The sequence below is a fragment of the Caretta caretta genome, chromosome 14, assembly GCF_965140235.1.
Source record: "Caretta caretta isolate rCarCar2 chromosome 14, rCarCar1.hap1, whole genome shotgun sequence".
Taxonomy (NCBI): Eukaryota; Metazoa; Chordata; order Testudines; family Cheloniidae; genus Caretta; species Caretta caretta.
The window spans coordinates 6,465,440-6,487,883 of NC_134219.1; the positions used below are offsets into that span (position 1 = coordinate 6,465,440).

Consider the following 22,444-nt stretch of genomic DNA (forward strand, 5'->3'; position numbering starts at 1 on the left):
CTGACCTGCTTCCGCCTCTCAAAGGATGTAGGGATCTTTGCTGAAGATGAAGCAAGCACTGTTTCCTTTTTCACTGCACTAGACTGTGAAATACATTAGCTATTAGAATATAGTTAATCCCAATTTAGTCTCCACAGCTCAGTATATTGTCTATCAATCCAATCTAAGCACACACTGGGGGTCAAATCTGATGCAACTTCTCCTAGCTCCACCCAAATGAATGGGGATGTCAATGATTAATATGAAAGCTGAAGTTCTAAATAACTAAGAGGCCTGTGTACAAGCCCCACACTTATGGAAATGCTGGATTAAGACACACAGGACCGTTAAAGAGGTCCCCTCTGGTTGCCCTTGTTGCCTGTAATGTTAGTTCTAAAGAAGATGATTTACAGCAAGGGAAATCAGGGCTGTATCAGGAAATTTGAGGACCTGCTTCCGCACCCAGTTGTGAAGGAGAATAGGCATGTAAGTATGTATCATGGTCTCGCTCTGATTTTAAGGCTGGCAAAGACTAGTCACAGGCCTGAAAGCAGCAATTAAAAACAAGGAGAGAAGTGATACTATTGTGAAAAAGCAACAGGCACCCTGGGTTTCACCCTCTCTCAAACTCTCTGAAAGAACGGGCCATTTACTCCTTAGAATTCTTGCTTTGCACAGGACCGGAGGCTTCATGGAATTGTTACAGTTTAACTACCGAATGGAACAGGGAGGGGAACGTCGGCATCACCTGTAGTTATGGCGACAAGAAAATATTGACAGCACAATAAATTACATATTAATGGCAATAGCAAGGCAAAAATTTATCCTGCTTGACTATTAAATAACCAGTCCACATTTATGAAACAGGCAGGGCATTCCACTTCTGAGATCAAAGATGAAGGAGTCTCTTTAGCTATTCACTTCTGTTTCTGTGCAGTGTATGTTACCAACCCACCGCAGCTGATCATGGTCTCAGAGTTGCACAACAGGCTATTTGTAATTCCCTAAATTAATCCCCTTCTGGAGGTTCACCTGTTATGTATGGTCGCTCATGGTGCAAAACCTTCATGTTCAACAGAGCACAGGAAAGAAATCTCTGATTGTCTCTCCTCTCTGTAGATATCAACTGCAAATTATCAGGTTAATCATAAATTGACCAAATGCTTTTCTTTGCATGGACCCATCCCCCAAGTGAAATTCCTTTGCGTTGAAACATTTCTTGAGCACTGTTGCTAAATAATTATAAGCAGAATGGATCGTGTTATGCAAGTCCAGGCTAGTAACACTGCAGAATACACTTCCCAATGTACCTGCTACTGGCCTTTCAAAATGAAGCTTCTAGTTTTCTGTCTGGGTAATATATTCACCTGCTCATGTATTTGGGAGCCTCTAAGCAGTGCAGCTGTCTGAGAATGCACTAGCTAGTTTGCTTCCATGGTATGGCATATCTTGGCTTGGGAAAACTTGAAACATTGGTTTAGCTTGCATCTGAAGAGCAGTGTTTGATTCAGCCATAGCGTATTGCAGTTACCACCAAGATTGTCAGCGTGGCTTCCTGAAAACATTTATTTTTGGTGCCAAGCAACTTCTCAAGGATTATTGGATAAGGGTCTCAGGAGAACTCAGAGAAGAACTTCCACCTTGCTCCAGCTGAAGATCATTCAGATCTTGATTTTTTTTTTTTTTTTTTTTGGTAAGAAAAAGATATTGAATTAACTCTGGTTCTGCCAGTGTCACAACTTAATTAGGTTTGGCGTCCTGGGAAAAGGCCATGAAAAACCATCACAGTTTCAGGAAAGAGGGAGAAAAAGTTGAAATGTCAGTGATGGAAAAGCAAAAGCAGAATTCTTCCTGGTGTGCGTATAAGCAAGAAGTACCAGCAAGTATAACATGGTAAGTTCCATTCTGAGAATAGTACATTTATTAAGGGTTTGTCTAAATGGAAAGTTTGTCTAAATGGGTGTGAATTTACAGCACACTAGCTGCTCTGCACTAAGTTCCTGGGTGCACACTTTTACTGAGCACTAAAAGTGCCCTAGGATAATGTAGTACTCTTTAAAGTGTATTAAGCTAAGTTTCACAAAGGCACTTCTAGTGTCCACACAAGGAGTTAGCGCAGAGCAGACAGTGCTGTAAATTCACACTTTTGCTTGCAGTGCACTAATTTCCCAACAGCAACAAGCCCTTAAGACACGACGCTATGTTGCACGTTTTTCAACCTGGGTTTTAGCCGTGCAAGTCCATTGGTTGTCAGTTGAATGAACATAGCTCATGGGCTACATCGACATACATCACGCCGAAAGCTTATCCAGTACCTGGCGAGAAGGAAACAACGTCATAGATATGTCGCACACCCACCATCCTCAGTGGTCTTGTGCACCACAGTTGTTGATGCTGCTGTTCATATTACCTACTTACGGCAGCTATTAAACTTGTTGTAACTTCCTCTGAAAAGACCGTATGAAAAGAAGCTGAATATAATCAAATAGAAAGTTATGCTGTGTTGTACTTATTTAAATCTTTTCAGTACAAAATAAGAATTCAACAGGTTGTACTTCAATATAGCAACACCTTGAATAGAAAAAAAAATTGTGGCTTATTAGTTGACTGTGAATTACCCCCTGTAATCATGAATTAATATGTGTTAGAGTCGTCATTATTTCCTCCAAGCTATGCAGTGACCCACACTGGATATTTTCATCTGATCACATGCTTGCCATAGAGAAAATGTTGCCATGGCATCATGTGCTATTGAGATCTGAGTGCACTTGGTTTGGGAATTAAATACTTGAGAAAAAAGTGCAAGGGTGGAACAGCCTATGACTAGATAGAGGCTCAGAGGACCAAATCCTCAGCTAGGATAAGTCAGTGGAGATGCACTGATTTGTGCCAGCTGATGATCTGGCTCTGAGTTTCAGACTATATCCAGCCCCCAGGGATGGGAAGAGAGTGCCCCACATGGCTCTGTACTAGCCCCCTTGCTGGTTCAGGAGCAGTGCAAAGAGTCACGTCCATTCCTTCTCAGCTAGGAGGAAAGTCGCGAAGACTCAGGGCCTTGGAAATGGGCATGTGGGCGGAGAAAGGGACAGGGAAATGTCTCTTTGGGACTTTGAGAAACACTAAGGGAAAGCCACAAGGGATTTCCTGGTGAAATACTATCACTTGTGAGGGTGTGGAAAGCAGCCTGGTACACTCGCTTCATCTTCACTTCCTGCTTTCTCTGGTGCCGCTCTTGCATTTATTGCACTAATAGTCATCATCATCATCATAAATAAACAATTGTGCCTTCCATCGAAGGATCTCGAAGCCTCCCAAAAACACTGTGATGCAGAACTCTCTAATGATTGACAGATGGCTGAAACTGAGCCACAGCGGCTATGTCTACCCTGCCGTGGACACCCGCGGCTGGCCTGTGCCAGCTGACTCGGGCTTGGGCTAATGGGCTATTGAAGTGCAGTGTAGATATTCGGGCTCAGGGACCCTCCCACCTCTCAGGGTCCTAGAAACTGGGCTCCAGCTCAAGCCCGAATGGCTACACGGCAATTAAACGGGCCCTTAGCCCAAGCCCTGCGTCAGCTGGCACAGGTCAGCCGCGGATTTTTAAGGGCAGGGTAGGCACACCCGGAGAGCTTAATGTCTACATTTTCAAGAGTCCACTAATGTTGGGTGTCCAACACGAAGCTCGTTAAGCCTGATTTTCAGAAATACTGACCCCTCTGCAGTCCTCTTGTTCTTACTACTCCCTGTAAGAGAGCACTTAGCAAATTAACACCCTTGGACCTGAGCAGTACATACCCCCACAACAATCTGTGCCTATCCTGTCCTCGATGAGCATTTTCTTTGCTTTGCTTCCCTCTTCTACCAGCTTTGATCAGAGTAAAAGCCCCCATCTGGAAGAAGAGCTGGAGCTGGGTCACTTGCAGCTCCTGGAAGCATTGTTTGCTCATCACACCTCTCCCAAAGGGGAAGACCAAGGCAGGGAAACAGAGAATAAAGACCAGTGGGTGAGACCCTGCAGAAAACAGAAAGTGGGGCCACCAGGAAGTCTGACTCTACAAGAGTTTCATAGAGTCCTGTCGGAGCTGACTGGTTCTGAGATCTGGAACAACCAATCGGAGCTGCTTTTCAACAAGGTAATGAGGATCTAGGGTTAGATGAGTCATGAATGCAAATAATTCCCATCCCAGCCAGTTAGCATTTCTAGCATGCAGGCACCACGTTATTTTGAAACACTCTTATTTTGATCTTTTCCTTGCATGTCCCTTCATTACTCCCCTTCCCATTAGGACTCTTACCTTATGGCAGCGAGTCTTGTAACTGGCTGCCTGGGACTTCAGCATTAACTGCTTCTCCAAGGCCTTGCATCTTGTGGAGGTAAAATGCTACCACCAGACTGAGTGAAGTACCACGATTTCATAGCATTTTACAGCTACTTTGCACAGGTATATACATGCAGGGACATGGAGATTCACGCCCTATGTCTTATCCATTTAGACTGTGAGCTCATCATATTCGGGGACTGTCTCATTATATGTATGTACAGTGCCTAACACAATGGGTTACCTGGTGGACCCTCCGGGTGCTTCTGTAATACAAGCGATGAGTAATCAGAGTGGAATTTGATCACTAGGACTATTGAGCCTGCTCCCGCTCCCTGTGAAGTCACATTGGCTTTTCCCCCTCCTTGTTTGTTGCCATGTTTTTTGAGGTTGACACCAGCTGTGATGGCCTTATTGACTGGAACAAGTTCTGCACATACCTGCTGCTCTATTACAAAGAAAGGGACTACATGAAAGCCAAGAAGGAGATCTTCCTTGGCAGGGAGCCCCTCATCCGACACTGTGTGCAGAACAAGGTGAGCGGAGAGGGAAGTGTATTGGTCGTGGAGGGTGGAGGAGCTGAATTGTAACTGGACAGGCTAGCAGTGTAACCATTCTCTGGTGCTGTGTGTAGTTCGGCAATATTTCTCTCTTCTTCAGCTGCATTTTTCCTTCACAAACAAAATATAAAAGGAATTAAAAACTTGAGCTTTACTCTTCCCCCCCCCCCCCCCCAAGCTTTATTGCAGTTTTCTTGAGGACACAGGCAGACAGCGGCTGGCAGAGTTTTCTGTCTAGCTAGAATTGTCTTCAGGGCAGCTTTTCTTGTTGAATTTCTAGTAAAAAACGAATAAAGAATTCCAGATTTGTTCCACTGACATAACTGTAAAACAATTCTGGCCAGGCACTTAAATCTAGGGAGAGGTCACTTTATCAAATAAAAGGGCAGGGTCATAATTTACCTATTTCAGGACCAGTTGGGTTGAGCATTGCCCTATAACTTTGAAGGTGTACAGTCAAATTCTAGCCTTGTTTATACCCACCATTGAACACAATGGCTGAATTACAGGCACGTATATAATGTGAAATGGAGAAGAGAGTGAGATCTGACCACTGGAGCAAGATGTGTCTTGGTTTTTCAGCTGGCACCAACTACCAGGTTATTGGCCATCTCTTCTCCACCACCACTCTGGTTTGTGAGTGTCAGCAAAGGAGGAGTTCTTACTACCTGGGACAGCGCTCTACATATTCAGAAAACTTATGAGGTAAAGAGGTTGGTAATAAATGTAGTTTCCGCAAGATTCAAATTTTCTGCAAGAAAATTTCAGTTTTGCCCCCAAATGTTGACTGTCTATAGGAAAATGGAAATAAAAGCTTTAGTTCCTTGGCTGCCCACCTGGAGGGCTGCTGCAGATCTGGGGCTTCCAGGTTCCATGGTAGCTACCTGGCTGCATGACTCCCTGGGCAGCCAGCTCCCTGACTCCCTGAGGTATCCAACTTGAGAGTCAGGCAGCCCAGCCAGCTGCCCTGGGATCTAGGGGTCCTGGAAGCCCGTGGGCCCTCAACTCCTCGGGTGGACTGCTGGGGAGCCTGGGAGCATTTTTGAAATGAAACACTGTTTTTTCCCATAATGGGAAATTCCAAAATTCCTGTGTTTCATTCTGAATCTGAATCAAATATTTTCCAAAGTGTCAGAATTTCTCTTTTCTGGGAAATTCTAGTTTAAACCCTCCCTAATGAGAATCCAGTACCTACATTCATAAACCGCTTCTTGTGGCTCCTTGTACTCCTTCCATCTGCCCTGGGGAAAATAAGGAGTTTGCATTGTTGTGTATTGTTAAATGCATTGCATCAACTAGCATTATATGGGGTCAGAGTGCCTGTCTGTCCATCTGTTCCGGTTGTCTGTTGGTGACTACTTAGATTGTAAATTCTTTGGGAGTGTATACAGCACCTAGCACAATGGGGCCCCGGTCCATGACGCTTAATGCTACTGCAGTACAGATCAATAATAATGCATATGTTTGGGAAGCTAGGATTAGCAGGTTACCTTCATTTTCCAAGCAGTATGCCCCTGGCACTGCTAGGTGCCACTGAGAAATTCCTGTCAAGTGCTGAGTGCCTTCAGTGGGAGATGAAAAATACACAGCTCCTTGCAGAATCCAGGCATATTAACTTCATCAGGGAATGGCTGTTTCATGCTGAAGGTGGCCCCAGTTCATTTCTTCTGAGAGGGATTCTAATCTTTTGAGTTCTCCTTTGCTGCTTGTTTTCTAACAGATTGCAACAGATTCCAAAGGCTCTCAAGCAGAAAAAAGAAGGTTGAAATTCTGGACCACAGACGCTGCGTACATGGCAAATGTCCACAAAATCGCAGTAGCCACCACCTGCAGGGATATTCACTTTTTTGACGTGTCCACGGCAAACCTTTTTGAAGAGTTTCATTTATTTGGTACAAGTTAGGGTTTTACTAATAGGAGGGGCCTCTGTTCATGTTTCCAGATTCTATTCTGAGGTTTGGGTATCGTCTAAATCAGGCTTCTGATTTCCAGCATTGCTTTCTGGGGAGAAAACACCAGGCTATTTGCACAGAAACCTGGGTATTTTGGAGAGCAAGAAACCAAATAAACGTCCTTAATTGCTGCTCACTGCAGTCTCTCTGGGGTCCCTGTTGTTGTTCTCTCCTACTGCTTAATGGAGTTAGCCAAAACTGGCCAAAGGCAGGTAGCTAAAGCCATGCGGTTTGGGAGTGGTGCAGCAGATGGAGAGTTGGAGCTTCAGAACCAGACCCCAACACTCACTAGTAGGTCAGCTGTGGAGGAGATGGATTCCTATAGATGTATGGGCATAAAGGTTTAAACTGAAGGCTGGAATGATGACCCTTACTGAAGTCAGTGGACCAAATTCTGTTCACACTGGTACTGGCATAAATCCAGATTGGCTCCATTGGGTGCAGCGAGGTCAAGCTGAATTTACACTAGTGAAAGCAGCTTGTGACCCATGGGATTACCTGAGCTATAAATCGGGCAGAATGTGGTTTTGGTCAGATCCTCAACTGGCATTCGTTAGCATAGCTCCACTGAGATCCAATTTTACATCATATGAGGAGCTGGCCCTTTATGTATAGTGGATCTGATTCTACACTGTCTTGCAGCTTGTGCGGCTAGTGGAAGTGATGTACTACCATTCTCATGTGGTAGCATTTACCTCCTGCAATGGAGAAACAGGCCCAATGAACCTTATTTAAATAAATGACAATACAGCAACTGCTGGGAGTAGGTGAATACAAGAAGTGATTAGAGACAGGCTGAGCTGCTAAATTCAGATCCATTTCTGAATTTCACAGCACTTCAATGAGTATTTGGGCCCAGAGTTTTGGTTCATGTCTGTCTCTAGTGATGGTTATGTTGATGGTTATAAGAGTGTGTAGTTGACCATGAAAATAGATATAGGTAGAGGAAACTAGACATCATTCTGGCCTCTCTATTTTCATGCATACCCAAGGAATTTACACTGTTCCCTGCCATTAACAGTGATTAGTTCTATGCATCTCCATCCCCTCCCACTGCATTGAGCGAACAGGATCCCTTTCTACGTATCCCATGGAAAATGGATATTGAGGAAGTGGGGTAGAAAAAAGTTATGAATAATTCTAATATTCCATTTCTCTTTCTATCCCTCCAGCTCTGAAAAATGTTCCAACTTCATTGTACTACTGGTGTGATGCAAAGGTACGGTGGCACCGCACTTTGTGTTCCAATATGTGCTCATAAAGTTACCCGTAACCTTTACTGTTTATCCCCAACACGTAAAAGTGTTTATGATCATTTGTGCCAAGCTATAACTCTTTGTGGTACGGTCACAATCTAGGATTGTCTTATATCTCAGATGCAAGAACCCATCCTGACTTAGGTCGCAACGATTGTTGGCTACCATTCTCTTGTGAGGGACTAAGAAGCCCGTCAAGATTCAGGGCAAGAAGGAAAAGTTAATTATTACTTAAAGGAATAACAAGGGTGCTCTCAGATTTGAAACTGGGATTTATTTAGGAAGCTTTTCTAGCTATAATCTTCTTGGGAACAGAGGATTTGCAGAGCGGATCAGAGCCTTCTCCATCAAATTCAATGCCCTGCTTGTAGCAGAGGTGGGCACCTGATGTTTCAGGGAAAGGCAAACCTGCCCCACTCCACCAGTGATGTACTTAGCCAGTTGTGCAATGGTGTCTATAGGGAGACATGCAATGTTATATATAAGGGTAACAGAATCAATGTGTCTATAAAGGGAGCAGAATCAATACTGTCTGTACAGGAGATAGAGATGGTTCCAATTCACACCCTGTGTCAGGGGGTTTGATTGTTATCAGCTGTCTGTGCTGGATGGGCCAAATCTTGCTTCTCTGCAGTGTGTGAGGGCCTTGACACAGGGACCCAAAGCTGTGCCGCTACCCTAGTCCAGAGCCAGGATTTGGGGAGGGCACATGTATGAGCCTGCTAGACTGCACAGAGCCCAGCTCTTGGGGGGAAGGGGCATACTGTGTGGCCACATGTGGTGAGTTTGGGGCATGGCACGGGTGTGTTTCGGATGGACCCAGGGGGTGGATGCACAGACAGCATGAGGGGTGCTGTGTCAGAGCTCCCTGCAGAAGTCCCCAAGGCACGCCCAGCACCCTACTCGAGCCGTGGGCCAATTCCCTGGCTTTGGGCCAACGGACTGTAGCGTGGTTTTCAGCAGTGACTCAAGCGCAATTACATTCAGTGTATGTTTAATCAGCTGTTAACCGTGCGAAGATGGACCATAAAGGGAACATCATCAGCTTCCCCCGGCAAATCCCAACTCCTCCCTCCTCCTCTGTGTTTTTGTTTTCCTTCCAGTCCTTAGGGAGTCGCTCCTTGCTGCTCTGGGGAGATGACCACGGTGACGTTCACCTGCTCTGGCTGCTGCACCCTCATTTGGGCATCTTTGAAAAGCCCTTCTCGGATCAGTCAGGGCCACAGAGAGTCTTCCTGCAGGTGTGGGCAGAAAGGCACCTTCCAGAATGGTGCTAAACTTCAAATGGTGCTAAGAATGGTGTTAAGCATCCCTCCTTTGCCACGGCCCTTCCTGGCCTCTTTTCGGAGGCCCTAGAAAACAGAACATAGGCTAGGAAAGATGGTCCAGTTTAGGTCAGGCTTAGCTACCACGGCCAAGTAGATACCACTATCTTCCCCCCATCAGCCCAGCTATGTCAGGCAAGAATTCACAAACTTTCACCTCGCCAAGTGCTGCCCCACTCTGTCTTTAACTGAGAGAATCCCACTTCAGAGCAGTTAGCTGGAGTGCCGCCCAAGCAAAAAATAAATAAATACATGAAAAAGGGTGACCGGAAGGCCGCCCCCGGAATTGTGCCACCCCAAACACATGCCTGCTTGGCTGGTGCCTAGAGCCAGTCCTGATAGCGACATGTAAGGAGCACAGGCTTTGTAGCCTCTACGGGGTACCAAATGCTTCCCCTCCTCCCCAGGCTCTCCCTCTCGGTCCATAAAGGAGTAGACCAAACATTATTCTAATGCAGGGCTTCCCTAGTTGATAAAGTTGGAAAAGCACTGACCTGTATCGAAGGTGATACAGGGATTGGGACCCAACCTGCACAGCTGACACAATTCTGGGTACTGCTTCGATCAGCCCACAAGTCTACCAGGTTGTTTTAAACTCCTCTACTAATGACCTACACACAAACACACACACACACACACACACACACACACCATTATTCTCAGATTGGCTTAGCTCTCAGATGGTGACGAAGGCATGACCTACTAGCCCGTGTGTTAGCGAAACCGTATTGAAACTTCACCACTTAAGGTTTGTCTTGACCTTAAGTCCCAATTGAGCCAGGAGCCAAGTCCAGTTGTCCTCAGCCAGACAGAGAAGTCATCCCGTAGCAAGATGAGGAGGATAAACAGGGAATCTTCTCAGTTAAGCAGGGGTTCCCAAGGGCCCTCTAAATTCCTGGGCCCCACTGAACCCTCTACATTAATCTCTGATATCCAGCTTCTACAAATAATGGAAGGGTGGGGGAATTCAGTGCTTGTGAAATATTCATTTCTACAGAGCTGGGCAGGAGTTGCTATAAAAAAAATTCTATATATAAAAAAAAAAAAATTCCCTTTGGAATGAGAGAGCTGCCCAAGGTGAATTCACATCTATTCAAAGGAAATAGCCTTGGATGCTGCTCTGGGCTGAGATAAAAGGTCAAGGCTGCGAGAGTCCACTGGGCAACACAAATTAGAGGCATATCTCTAGCATTCAGACTGTAAAACGCCTTCACCACCCTAGGTTCATATCAAAGAATGTGAGGCTGCAGTAGCTCCCAAGCATGTGAGCAGAGTTTCTTGCTGCTGTTCTCGGTTATAAATAGAAGCATAGTGGGTTATTTTTAGAGCTTGGCGAGTGGGGATGGAGGGAACTAGAGAAATCCTTCCAAACAAGCTGGTTTCAAGTTGAGGCAAACATCGCAGGTTTGTGTCTGGTGGACAAGAATATAACCGCTGTGCACGGCCATTCAGAATTGTCCCAGACCAAGCCCTGAACGCCCTAAGCCTGGGGATATTTGGTTCTGGATCTGAACTGTGCCTCTCGGGCTCAACTCTAATCCCACCATCAAGTCATTAATCACACTGCCAGGGGACAAAATAGTCTGCTGGGTTGGCATGGCATCATAAACATCATCGCATTAGGCCCAGGGCTCACCAAACTTCACTGCTAAACCCTACATCTCTTTTGCTGTTCCAACCCCTCTATAGTTCTCCCTTTCTGTGTGCATGCTACCGCTGTTCGTATTATGCTGGGTGATTAGTAGGTGAACTAGCCTTGTGACATTTCTATCCCTTGTTTTCTCCCAGGAAATTAAAGAGCACAGTAAGCTCCTGCAATATCAAGCCATCCCAGAGGTGCACAAGGAAGCAGTTTCCCAAATCCAGTATGTAGCAGAGGGAGAACTCATCATTACATCCTCAGGCAGTCCCAAGACCTCAGTGGTGATCATGGATATTCTCAGAAAGAGAAAAGTTTACACCTGGAAAATCAAGAAGGTAGCTCCACTTCCTGTCCTGTGGCCAATGTTTTTACTCCAGCATCAGGCAAAATGAACACAGTCACGTATACTTGATAATATTATATTCCTGTTTTTATACTCACCAGAGTTTATCGCTCTTCTTATTTCTCTCAGGTACTTATCTGGCCCCCCATTAAGCCAGTATCTGAGCACCTCGCAATCTTTAATGTCTTTATCCTCACCACACCCCTGTGAGGTAGGACAGGGCTATTAACTCCAATGTACAGGTGGGGAACTGAGGTACAGAGAGACTAAGGCCTAGATCCACAAAATGACATGGAGTTGCAAGGAAAGCGGGATTGGAGCAGAGGGGCTGGACCCTAGGTCTCCCACTGCCCACGTTGGTGCCTGAACCACCAGGCTACAGTCATTCCCACTGTCTCTTTCTTTCTGGCCCAGTCACTTTAATTATCTGTCCACAGTGGAACAGCCTCAACGGGAGAGTCTGAAGGAGACACATGTCAAAACAGCCCATAGCTCAGTGGCTGGAGCATGTTTCTGAGAGAGAGGCGGGAAATCCCGGTTCAATTCCTTTCTCCCCCCTCAAGCAGGTGGATTGAACCTGGGTCTCCCACACCCTAGGTGAGTGCTTTAACCACTGAGCTAAAGGCTATAAGAGGGGCACTGGTGCCACCACCAGAGTTTGAAAGAGATCCAATCCAGCAGCATGCTCAGAGGTGGCCTACTGGATTGGGCCCCATGAAATAGGCGAGCAAATGCCTCTCTTCCCCCGGTTCATGGATCACTCGGGGATTTAGGCAGGAGATCGGCGTTTATATGCCTGGAGTGGGGCAGCAGTGTGCATGCTCCAAGGCAGGAACACAAGAGCCCAAGGAAACCTTTACCCAAAAACCGTAGGTGACAAGTTACTTTAGACGCCTCCAGAGGTCAGCAGGAGTTGTGTGGCTCACACTGGAGCTTAGGCACCTTTGTGGATCCCACCCAAGGCTACACAGGAAGTCTATGACAGAACAGGGGATTGAATCAGGGTCTCTCCAGCCCCTGGCTGGTATCCTAACCACAGGACCCTGTTTCCTTTCTACAGGGTTGCACATTTGTCAGTCTTTTCCTGTCCTTTTTCACTAGGCAGAAGATGTGTTCTCTCTGCGTTTACTCCCAGAGGGGAATGGGGAGGCGAGAAGCCCCAGGCGGCTTCCCAGCAGGGAATGAGGAGCAGGGGGGTGGAAGGGGCAGCCTGCCAGGAGCCCCTCCCACCCCCCTGCTCTCCATTCCCAGCTGGGAAGCCACCTGGGGCTTCTCACAGAGAGAACACGTCTCCTGCCTAGTGAAAAAGGACAGGAAAAGAGAGCACACGCTGTCCCTTTTCGGTCAGTGGAAGCGCTGCTGGTGAGCACGTGCAAGGAAGGCAGTGGGGACATGCATCACCACTGTAATTACTGCAGTGGCTGTAAGTCGACCTAATATAGGTCGTGTAACCATACCCTGGTCTTTGTGAGATATTGCCTAAAGATGCATATAGGCATCTAGATCAGAGGTGGGCCAACTATGGCCCGTGGACCACATCTGGCCCGTGGGACCGTCCTGCCCGGCCCTTGAGCTCCCGGCTGGGGAGGCTGTCCCCCCTCCCCTGCAGCCACGTTGTCGCAGGGGCAGCGCGGCTTGCGCCCGTCCACCTCCCAGGCTTTCCAATAAGCCAGTCCTGCCGCTGAGCGGCATGGTAAGGGGGCGGGGAGCGAGGGGGGAAGTGGGGGGTTAGATAATGGGCAGTCGGTCTCAGGGGGCAGTCAGGGGACAGGAAGCAGGCGGTGGTTGGATGGGGCAGAGGTTCTGGGGGGGGTGGTCAGGGGGTCAGGGAACAGGGGGTTGGATGGGGAGGTGGGGTCTCGGGGGGGCGATTAGGAGTAGGGGGTCCTGGGAGAGGGCGGTCAGGGGACAAGGAGTGGGGGCGAGGGCAGGCTGTTTGGGGAGGCACAGCCTTCCCTACCCGGCCCTCCATACAGTTTCGCAACGCCGATGTGGCCCTCGGGCCAAAAAGTTTACCCACCCTTGAGCTAGATGGATATTCAAAAGCACCTAAGTAGGTTTAGGTGCCTAACCTGCTCCCATTGATTTCAATGGGAGTTACGCTGTTTTAATTCAATATGAAAAAAATAGCAATTATATTTTACTAGCTAACAATTCTATTTTTACAATAAAAGCAACAGCATAGATAGACTCCACAAAGCTTAATGAAATTCAGGAAAAATAGAATTTGAAACCAAATCTTTGGAAGCATCTAAATTAGCTCCATTCAGTTCATTGTGGTTTTGCAATTGGATAGCTAAACAAAACTTAGCATTGCTGAAATCAAAACAGGCCTTTTCCCCCCTCTGGTCTACAATCACAGAAAAATTTAGTCATGGAAAGAAAGAATTGGAGCCCTCCCATCCGGACAGAAATTCTAATTGCAAAGTGCAAAGGTTTCCTCTGTATGTCTGAGTAGATTATGCGAGACGGGGGGGGAAGTGCATTTTTTTACTCATAATATTTAAGAGCTTCTTTGTGACCGAAATTATTCTCAGAACCCTTTCTTTATCAATCAGGGATAAAAAAGTAACAATGTCTGATATCTGAATCACAAAGCTGAAATATGAAAAGGGGAAAAACCCCACTATTCCTGAGGCCTTGTCTACAAGGTAGGGTGATGTGCTCTACAGGGGTGTGAGTTCTATGATACACTAACATGCTGCATGTTAATTGGTCCTGGTAGACCTTGCTGGTGTGCACTAAAGGTTCCCTCATGTGCTTTAACATTGTACTGAGGCCAGATCTACAGCATTACTTTGCTATAACTATGTCGCTTAGGAGTGTGAAAAATCCATCCCCCTGAGCAACATAGTTACACTGACCTAACCTCCATCACCCACCCCCGCCCCCATGTAGACAGCTCTATATCAGCGGGAGAACTTCTCAGGGAGGTGGATTAACTACACCAATGGGAGAGCTCTCGCCCATTAGCATAGTTTAGGTCCTGCTTGGAGCAGGGGGTTGGACTAGGTGACCTCCTGAGGTCCCTTCCAACCCTGAGATTCTATGATAGAGCATCCTCACTTAAGCACTCAGCTGCGCCGATGCAGTGTTTTAAGTATAGATGAGCCCTGAGTCTTATCCTAGTTGGGCCTCTCTGCCCTGCACAGCCTCATTCCGGATACTCTGCATAGACTGTACAAACTTTTCCAAAACACTTACTGCTTTTTTCCTATTTTTTCGAGGGAGTAAAATGCTTCGACTACTGCAAATCCCTGCATCTGCTGGTTACCGGAGGGGTGGATCATGCTGTGCAACTCTGGAACCAATATGTCACAAGCTGGCCAATTGCTACCTTTCAGGGACATTATACTACAATTCTGGCAGTTGCCATCCATGAGCCCCGAGGACACGTATTCAGCTATTCCAAGGACTCGGTTTGTCATATTTATGCTAGGTTTTAGCCAGTGCTCCTCCTTTAATGGCAATGTTCACCTCTCCTTCTCTTGTTCAATATGCACCATGCCAGATGGACGTTTGATACGTCACTGAATCAGTGTTTGGGTAGAAGACCTCCAAGGAGCATTGAGGTGCTGCAGCAGGTGGTGTGGGGGTTCAGTAGGGGGCGCTCTTCCATCTGAGTCATGACAAACGAAACGCCTGACTCAGCACAAAGTTAATGGGTACCACGCTGCCCAAGGGGCCAGCTTTTGACCGGGTTGTAAAACGAAGGCACTCCCATCCATTTTGTGGTCCTGAAAGATTCTAAGACACTTTTCATGAGAACAGGCATTTTGACACCAGTGCTCTTGTCGCATATCAGCTCATTCTGCCTCCCAAAATTCCTCCAGCGGTTTCAATTGGATACAGAAGTGTATTGCGTCATTCTTTACTTCCTTTGCTACAAAGCTGCCAGGTTTCACTCCATAGGGGAATGAAGCAATTTCCATGAATTCCTCACCTACCTTATCAGGGCATTGTGAGGCTTCATTAACTAATGATTCTTTGTAAAGTGTTTTGAGATCCTGGGCTGAAAGACATCATGGGCATTCCCAGTATTCTGATGCCGGTGTCAAAGCATATGGAAAGTCAACGTGTAACTGTGGCCAAGGAACGAGTGTGCAGCTGTTTTTGAGGCAACAGGAGTTTCTTTTATCTCCTCTTGCCTTTTGAAGAGGTTGTTATTACAGTATTTTGAATTTTTTTCATTTTGCAGGCAATTAAAAGAGGGGGCAAAATTTCTCAGCAATTTTAGCAATTAATAATTTTAAGCCAAATAAGTGCTTAAAAAGAATGCGCGCACCTTCACTGCAGGTTGGTAGTTGGACTACATAAAAGCAAATATGATTACATTCTGCCATTTCCCTAAGAATCAGGGCTAGCAAGGAAGTCCTTTTTTAGTGGTAAATGTATGGGACTGTGAAACAGAGAATATCATACTTGGCTCCCCTTCCAGAGGCATCGTGTGCATAAAAGCATTAATCCAGAATTAGAGCTGTGTGACATTTTTTGGCCTATATTTTTATTAAAATGCAAATTCAGCGACTCAAACGTTTTGCGACTTAGTGTTGGTTTCCTGGAATTGCTTGTTTTGAAAAAAAAAAAAATTAAGATGCTTCACTTTGACATTTTCAGAATGAAATGTTTGGGGTTTGAAATACCTTTGTCTTTCAAAATGCTCTTTAATTTTGTTTTTAAAAAATCCACAAACATTTAAAAATGGTCATAATACAAACAAAAGTTTTGTTTGACCCAAAATCTTTTCTTTTTTCTTTTTTTTTTTACTTTTCGGTTTGTTGAAAATTGCAAAATTTTTAGTTTTCAGTTCGACCTGGAATCATTTTTTTTTTTTTACTTTTGAAATTGCCAACAAACCAAAAACCATTATTCGCCCTGCTCTACTAAGGATTATGAAGCCCTTTGAAAAGCTCAGATGAAAGTCTGTGTTTGTGCAATATATTGTAACTGGCCTTGCTTCAGCAACGCCCTTAACTCTGCCAGAAGATGGGGTGTGAAAGGAAGTACATAAGGTGACGAGCTAAAACATCACAAAGCACGAGCACGTCGCTCCATGGTAAATAGAAAAAATCTTCCTGAGCCACAAAATTTGGGAGTATGCAGAGCCACTAGTAGCTGCCTCTAGCAAACACGTAAATAAATCCCGGCTTCTCTCTCTCCTCTCTCAGGTCCTGAAAGTCTGGGATATTTTCTCACAGGCTTGTCTGCACACACTGGCACTCAAGTTCCCATGTGTCCAGCCAGAACAAACACAAGAACAGGGGGATTTCCCCTTCTTGCTCATCCAGCAGTCTCCCCACCTCCTCTTAGTCTCCTGTGCTGATTATATTGGATTGTTGAAGCTAGCGCATGACAGTCCTGAGGAAGAAATGCTGGCTACCCATGATGCACCATTATGCGGTACTCTGTATAACACCTTCTTCCACCAGGTCAGCACTTCTGATAACTTTATTGATCAGCGCTTTCCGGTAGGGTTGGGCTTAAACCAAGAAATTTGGATATGAATGCAGAATTTAAACCCCTTTATGTGTTTGCATGTGAGATACTCGTTTGGCCCACTGTAGATATTGGGCAACTGAGAAAATCAGATATAGATTTTGAACACTCTAAAGGTTTGGGGGTGTTTGGATCTGGGAGTTTGGTTCAGACCCATCTCTAGTTTCTATGCTAGGTTTGCAAGAGAAACCAGTTTCAGGAAAGTGATTGTAAAAACCATCATTATGGATCTCTGTATTTCTTCTCTCTGTGTGACTTTCCCAGTCCAGTTTTTGAAATTCCAAGTAAAAAAACTGGCTTTTCCAGTCACCAGAGGCACATGCTCTGCCGGCAATTTGAAAATCCAGTTGGGAGAGATTTTTAGATGTGCTCATGCACTTTTTCACGCTTTCGACTGGTGCTGCACAAATCCTAATGCAGACACACAAACTCGGATTTGCACATCCATAGGGGTGTGTGTGTGTGTGTTGCATGTGCATATACGTCTCTGGGTGTCAGTTAAGAGTCTGCCGGTGCAAAAAGGATGCAGGAAAAAGCACACAAATGCTTCTGCAAATTTGATCCATTGCCTCAAGCATCATCCCCAGTGACTACAGATCTGCAATTACAGTGTGCAAGCCAGAAAAAGAGCCCAGCTTCCTCTCTTTCGAATGCACTGGCCAGAGCAGTGCGGGCAGCCCTGTTGCTACAACGGTGGCTGAGGAGCAAGCAGCTCTGGCCACTCCACAGCCTAATGGAAGTATTCCTTTCCATTAATCCCCACACAGATCTCCAACCGACAGCCCACCCTCTCAAGCTGCATGCTGATCCCAGGATTTTAAAGTGCTCACTGTGGACTGAATGCTGAAATCCTTATATGGTTTGGACTCAGGCAAAGCTCCCGTTGCAGTGAACGTGTCTCAGCCTCCATTGGCTCCTAGAGACCTTAGGCATAGATTAAATGCCTAAGAAATTCTAATGGACTTTTACCTAAGGGCTTAGTGGTGAGCTGGGTCTGCTCCCGCTAGCCACAGGCATTTTCCCAAAGTGGGAATTGCTGGGGACCAGGCACCAGAGCAGATCTAATGCACAGATGGGACTAGGCTGCTCCTGCTAGAATGGTGCAGCTCTGAAACGCCCCTAGGGCGGGGCTGTGCTTTTCAGACACAACTGAGCCCATAGCAATTAGGTGTGGAAGGCACTTTAATATAGGTCAACACATCCAATCCCTGCACCAGGCAGGGATTCCTCCTCCACCCCATTACCCTCTGGAGAGGTATATTTATGATGACCAGACTCTTCAGAGCTTGACTGAGAGGTGCTCTCTGGTCTCGAATTAAAATGTAAGCACATTGAGGGAGTCACAGTCTTCTCCTCTGGGACAAGAAGAAGAGCAATACGAAGCTCCCCGAGAGCTAGCGATTTCTCCAGTGAGTTGCTATGGAGGGAAAAAGCAAGAACTTGGGTTTGCTCTTGTTCTATACTAAAATCTCCCTGTTTTATTGCTGGAGAAGCAAACAGTGGGATGAAGCAGCTGTGCACCGTTTGCTGGTTTCTTTGTCTGTTTCCTTGACCCAGAGCAGGCAGATGATGAGCTTATGTACTTGTCTCCCATCCATCCAACCCTCGGTATTAGTCACTAAGTGCAAATAAGGCAAAGCAGAGCTCTTCACCCGGGGCAGCTCGCAGACTTTAGTCACTTGCTTGTTTTGACTGCATCCCAAACCAACTGGAAAAGCACAGTCAAAGGTTGTGTGCCCTGGAACATGTGCAGCTGAATCGCTGTCAGAAGCCACAAGAAAAGAGTTACTTTGTTTCGGGGATGCATTCCTTCTGCCATAAACAGGGCAGACAAGGTTAGAACAACAAACTCCAGCCATTAACCCACCCAGAAAACAAGTCCAGGAGCCCTCTAAATCTCCTCCACCGTCACGGAACCCTGAGTTCATGTGGTTTGGCCTGAGTTGTGTCCTGTCTGGCTCCAGAATGTGTTTCTGTGTCATATTTTGGGAGGTGGGAAGGGAGGGGAGCAGCTGCCAGGAAATGCAAGAAAGGACTGAGAAACCAGGTACGTTCAACTCTTTTTAGCCAGGATCTTTGAATGTTAAACCGATCCTGAATAAGTAATAATTATAGTGTAGTACGATAACCATTTGTTGTAGCTTTGCCTTAATCAAAAGTTTCAAAAAGAAATCCCAGTGGCTCCGGAAAGCATGACTTCGATGACATCTCCAGCACCTCTCAAGCTGAGCTCAGCAGTACTTGGGGTTTGCAGCTTTAACATCTTTACTCTCATGCGTGAGGCTAGGAACAAATTGCCATCACTGTACGTGTTCAACTGTCAGCTATTAAACCATACAGCAAGTTGTGTGGTGCCCAGCTGCCTTGTTCTATAAATTCCCCTCCGTACCCATCCTCTGCCACAATCCCTTGCATCTTCTTCCTCTGGTTTTGCTGGTCAGCCTGACTTCTTTCAATTTGTCAAGATTCGCTTCTTAATATTCCCCAGCCCCAAATATATCCACCTCTTCAGCTCTGTCCTCTGCTCCCTTTGGTCTCCAAATTTCACACCCATTCCAAGCAGCGCTAGTGCCCAATGAGAGCTCATTAGCAGCCTGACACATGGCTGCCTTTAGAAACCTCTCTAAATCACAACTTTCATTGAACTGGCCAACACCAATCTTTTCTGAGTGTTTTTGGAATGCTCACCTCTTTCACACTCGGCACTGTCCTATGTTTCACTTCCTCATTACTGATTTTTGTTCTTCAGTAATAGCTTTTGTATGTCCTAGGGAATGCCTAGGCCCAGGACATAAATACCAAACAAGGAGACTTGTTTCGGATGCTTCACGGCAGTATAACAAGACAAAATTGAATGGAAATGAGCAAAGGAAAAGTGATGTTTGCGCTCTATAAGACTGTGGAGTAGTCTTCCAAGAGATGTGATGGAAGTGCCTCCATTTTTTTTCATAGATTTTAAGGCCAAAAGGGACCATTGTGATCATCTAGTCAACACAGGCCCTAGGACTTCACTGTATTAATTCCTGCTTCAAGTTCAATAGTTGTAGTTGAACTGCAGCAGATCATTAAGAAAAATATCCAATCTTCATTTAAAAATTTCCAGTGCTGGAGAATGCACCACACCCCTTGGGAAGTTGTTTCAATGATTAATTATCCTCACTGTTTAAAAATTTGCACCATATTTCTACTCTGAATTTGCCTAGCTTCAACTTCCAGACATTGGTTCTTGTTACACCTTTGTCAGCTAAACTAAAAAACCCTCTGGCGTCAAATTTCTTTCATGCCGTTTGCAGTGTTGTAGCCACGTCCGTCCAAAGATATTAGAGAGACAAGGTGGGTGAGGTAATATTTTTATTGGCCCAGCTTCTATTGGTGCAAGAGACATGCTTTCGAGCTACCCAGAGCTCTGACCTGAAGAAGAGCTCTGTCTGGCTCCAAAGCGGGTCTCTTTCACCAACAGAAGTTGGTCTAATAAAAGACATCACCTCACCCACCTTGTCTCTCCGCTCCCCATGTGTGTATTTATAGACTGTGAACAAATCACCCTTTAACTTTTTCTTTGATAAGCTAAACAGACTAAGCCCCTTAAGTTTTTCACTAAGGCATGTTTTCCAATCCTTCAATCATTCTCATGGCTCTTCTCTGATCCCTCTTCAAATTTCTCAACATCCTTCAGCATGAAGTAATTTCAAACTAGACTGAACATAGCACTGGAGAGGATAAATTGCAGAGAACAATTCTACATTGGCCCCTGTTGACCTCACAAGTGTTTATCCACGGTGATTTCAGTGATTCAGTTCAATGGATATACATGGATCAGTCTATAGCTGCTTTGAACCAGCCACTGCCTATATTATAGATGGATTGAAGTGGGGAAATTGGCTTTTCTGCATAAACTGGTGGACTGATGCACCATCCAGGGAAGGTGAAGTCCTGCTCCAAACGGAGATGCTGCTCCATACTGCTCCTCAGGGCTTTCCTTAGCAAAACATAAAGCAACTCAAAACCAGAACATTTCAAACTTTGCTCTCTCTGCTGACAGGTGGTGACAGGAGGTGACGATGCCACTGTTGCTGTGTGGGATGTGGAGACGGGGGCCAAACGCCTCCTCATAAACAATGCCCATGGGAAGGAAGAGATTACATGCATGGCCCTTGACAACTCCCAGCAGAGGCTCATTACGGCAGCAAGGAATGGGACCATAAAGGTTTGTTTACTGAAACAGAATAGAGCTGCTCTTGTGACACAGTTCCTTTGACCTTTCCTTCATTTCCAGAATACAGAGCTGGGAGCAGGTGATTCCCCCACCCTGCTTGAAGCACAGCCTACACAAGCTGTAACAGGTCAAAATGTAGCCCCTTTTCTGCTGTCTGGCTGCATTCACAAAAACAACTCAGCACAAAATCTCTGAGGTTTGGCTGTTCGCAGGGTTCCTCCCCAAGGTTGGCTCAGCTCACAGCTGAGGTCCTCTCTCTAGAGTGACATTCCCATCTGCCCCAGTGAGTCAGCAGAACACACTTAACGTGCTCACCCTTTGCTAGCAGAGTTGGATTTTCAGTCAAACACTGTCAGTTCACTACAATGGCCTTAAATATGGATAGACAGGAAGTACCATGTTGCTCATACTGCGTATATTAAGAGCCTTTATAATAATCATTGCAAAGCTCTGATGACTCTACATGGTATGACAATTAGCATATAGCCCAAGCTGCAATATTCTGCTCTGGAATCAAATAGGAACTTCTCTGAAGTTTTCAGATGTGATCAGAACCTAGTTTTGGTTCAGCACATCTTTAGACTGTCTGCTCTTTGAGACAGAGACTTCATTTATCATCTTTCATGCCTTTTCTTCCCCTTCTGACACCAGGCACCATAGCTGAGGGGCCGGATAAGATACGGCTAACATTGTGGGTGGATAAAACTAAATATATTTTCTTTTGAACAGGTCTGGCATTTTCAGACTGGCCAAAACTTGCACCAACTGGAGGTAGTGGAAGAAGCTGAAGTCATGGGACTTGTAGCTTTGCGGGATCAAACATTGCTCGCAGTGGGATGGAATCAGAAAATCGTCCTTTATGATTTCTGTGAACCTGGGGTGCGTAAAGGAAGAGGAGTGGAATGGGAATAGCCACCTGTTAAAAAACAGGGTACTAGTTGTTGATTGTGTTTAAATGAACAAGATGGTTCCTTCTGTTACACCCATGGAAGTGACATTAGAGTAAGCGGTAAAAACCTCATTGAAGTCAGAGGAACCCACATCTGCTCACATCAACACTGAATTTGCCCCAGTATGTCTTATTAATCAAGTTAGTAAAACCTGAGCTTTATTCTGTTCTCTGCCTGTTTGTAGGCCCTATATGTTACTGCGCATCCTTCTTGGAAGGGTGGGCAGCTGCACAAAGAGGACATCCTGACTGTAGACTATTGTCCTTCTCTTGGGCTCCTTGCTTCAGCCAGCTTCGATGGCGAAATTATCGTGTGGGATGTGGAATCCCAGAGCGTGTATCTCTACCTCAGACAGACTCAGCCCGAAAGGTATCATTTTCTTTTAATGACTTATGGTGAGTTATTC

At 45.7% G+C, this 22,444-nt stretch overlaps 1 protein-coding gene across 1 annotated transcript in view; it reads left to right on the forward strand.

Moving 5' to 3' along the window:
• Window positions 1-1,208: 1,208 nt before the first annotated feature.
• The window catches only part of LOC125621314 (cilia- and flagella-associated protein 337-like), a 51,062-nt gene continuing 29,826 nt past the window's right edge, over window positions 1,209-22,444 (forward strand). The window contains exons 1-13 of the mRNA XM_048818073.2: window positions 1,209-1,872; window positions 3,845-4,112; window positions 4,688-4,834; window positions 5,441-5,563; window positions 6,579-6,750; window positions 7,983-8,029; window positions 9,170-9,307; window positions 11,180-11,368; window positions 14,604-14,795; window positions 16,545-16,805; window positions 20,915-21,079; window positions 21,818-21,967; window positions 22,223-22,407. Coding sequence (XP_048674030.2) covers window positions 1,751-1,872; window positions 3,845-4,112; window positions 4,688-4,834; window positions 5,441-5,563; window positions 6,579-6,750; window positions 7,983-8,029; window positions 9,170-9,307; window positions 11,180-11,368; window positions 14,604-14,795; window positions 16,545-16,805; window positions 20,915-21,079; window positions 21,818-21,967; window positions 22,223-22,407 — 2,159 coding nt within the window. The 5' untranslated portion in view covers window positions 1,209-1,750. The remainder of the gene's footprint in view (window positions 1,873-3,844; window positions 4,113-4,687; window positions 4,835-5,440; window positions 5,564-6,578; window positions 6,751-7,982; window positions 8,030-9,169; window positions 9,308-11,179; window positions 11,369-14,603; window positions 14,796-16,544; window positions 16,806-20,914; window positions 21,080-21,817; window positions 21,968-22,222; window positions 22,408-22,444) is intronic.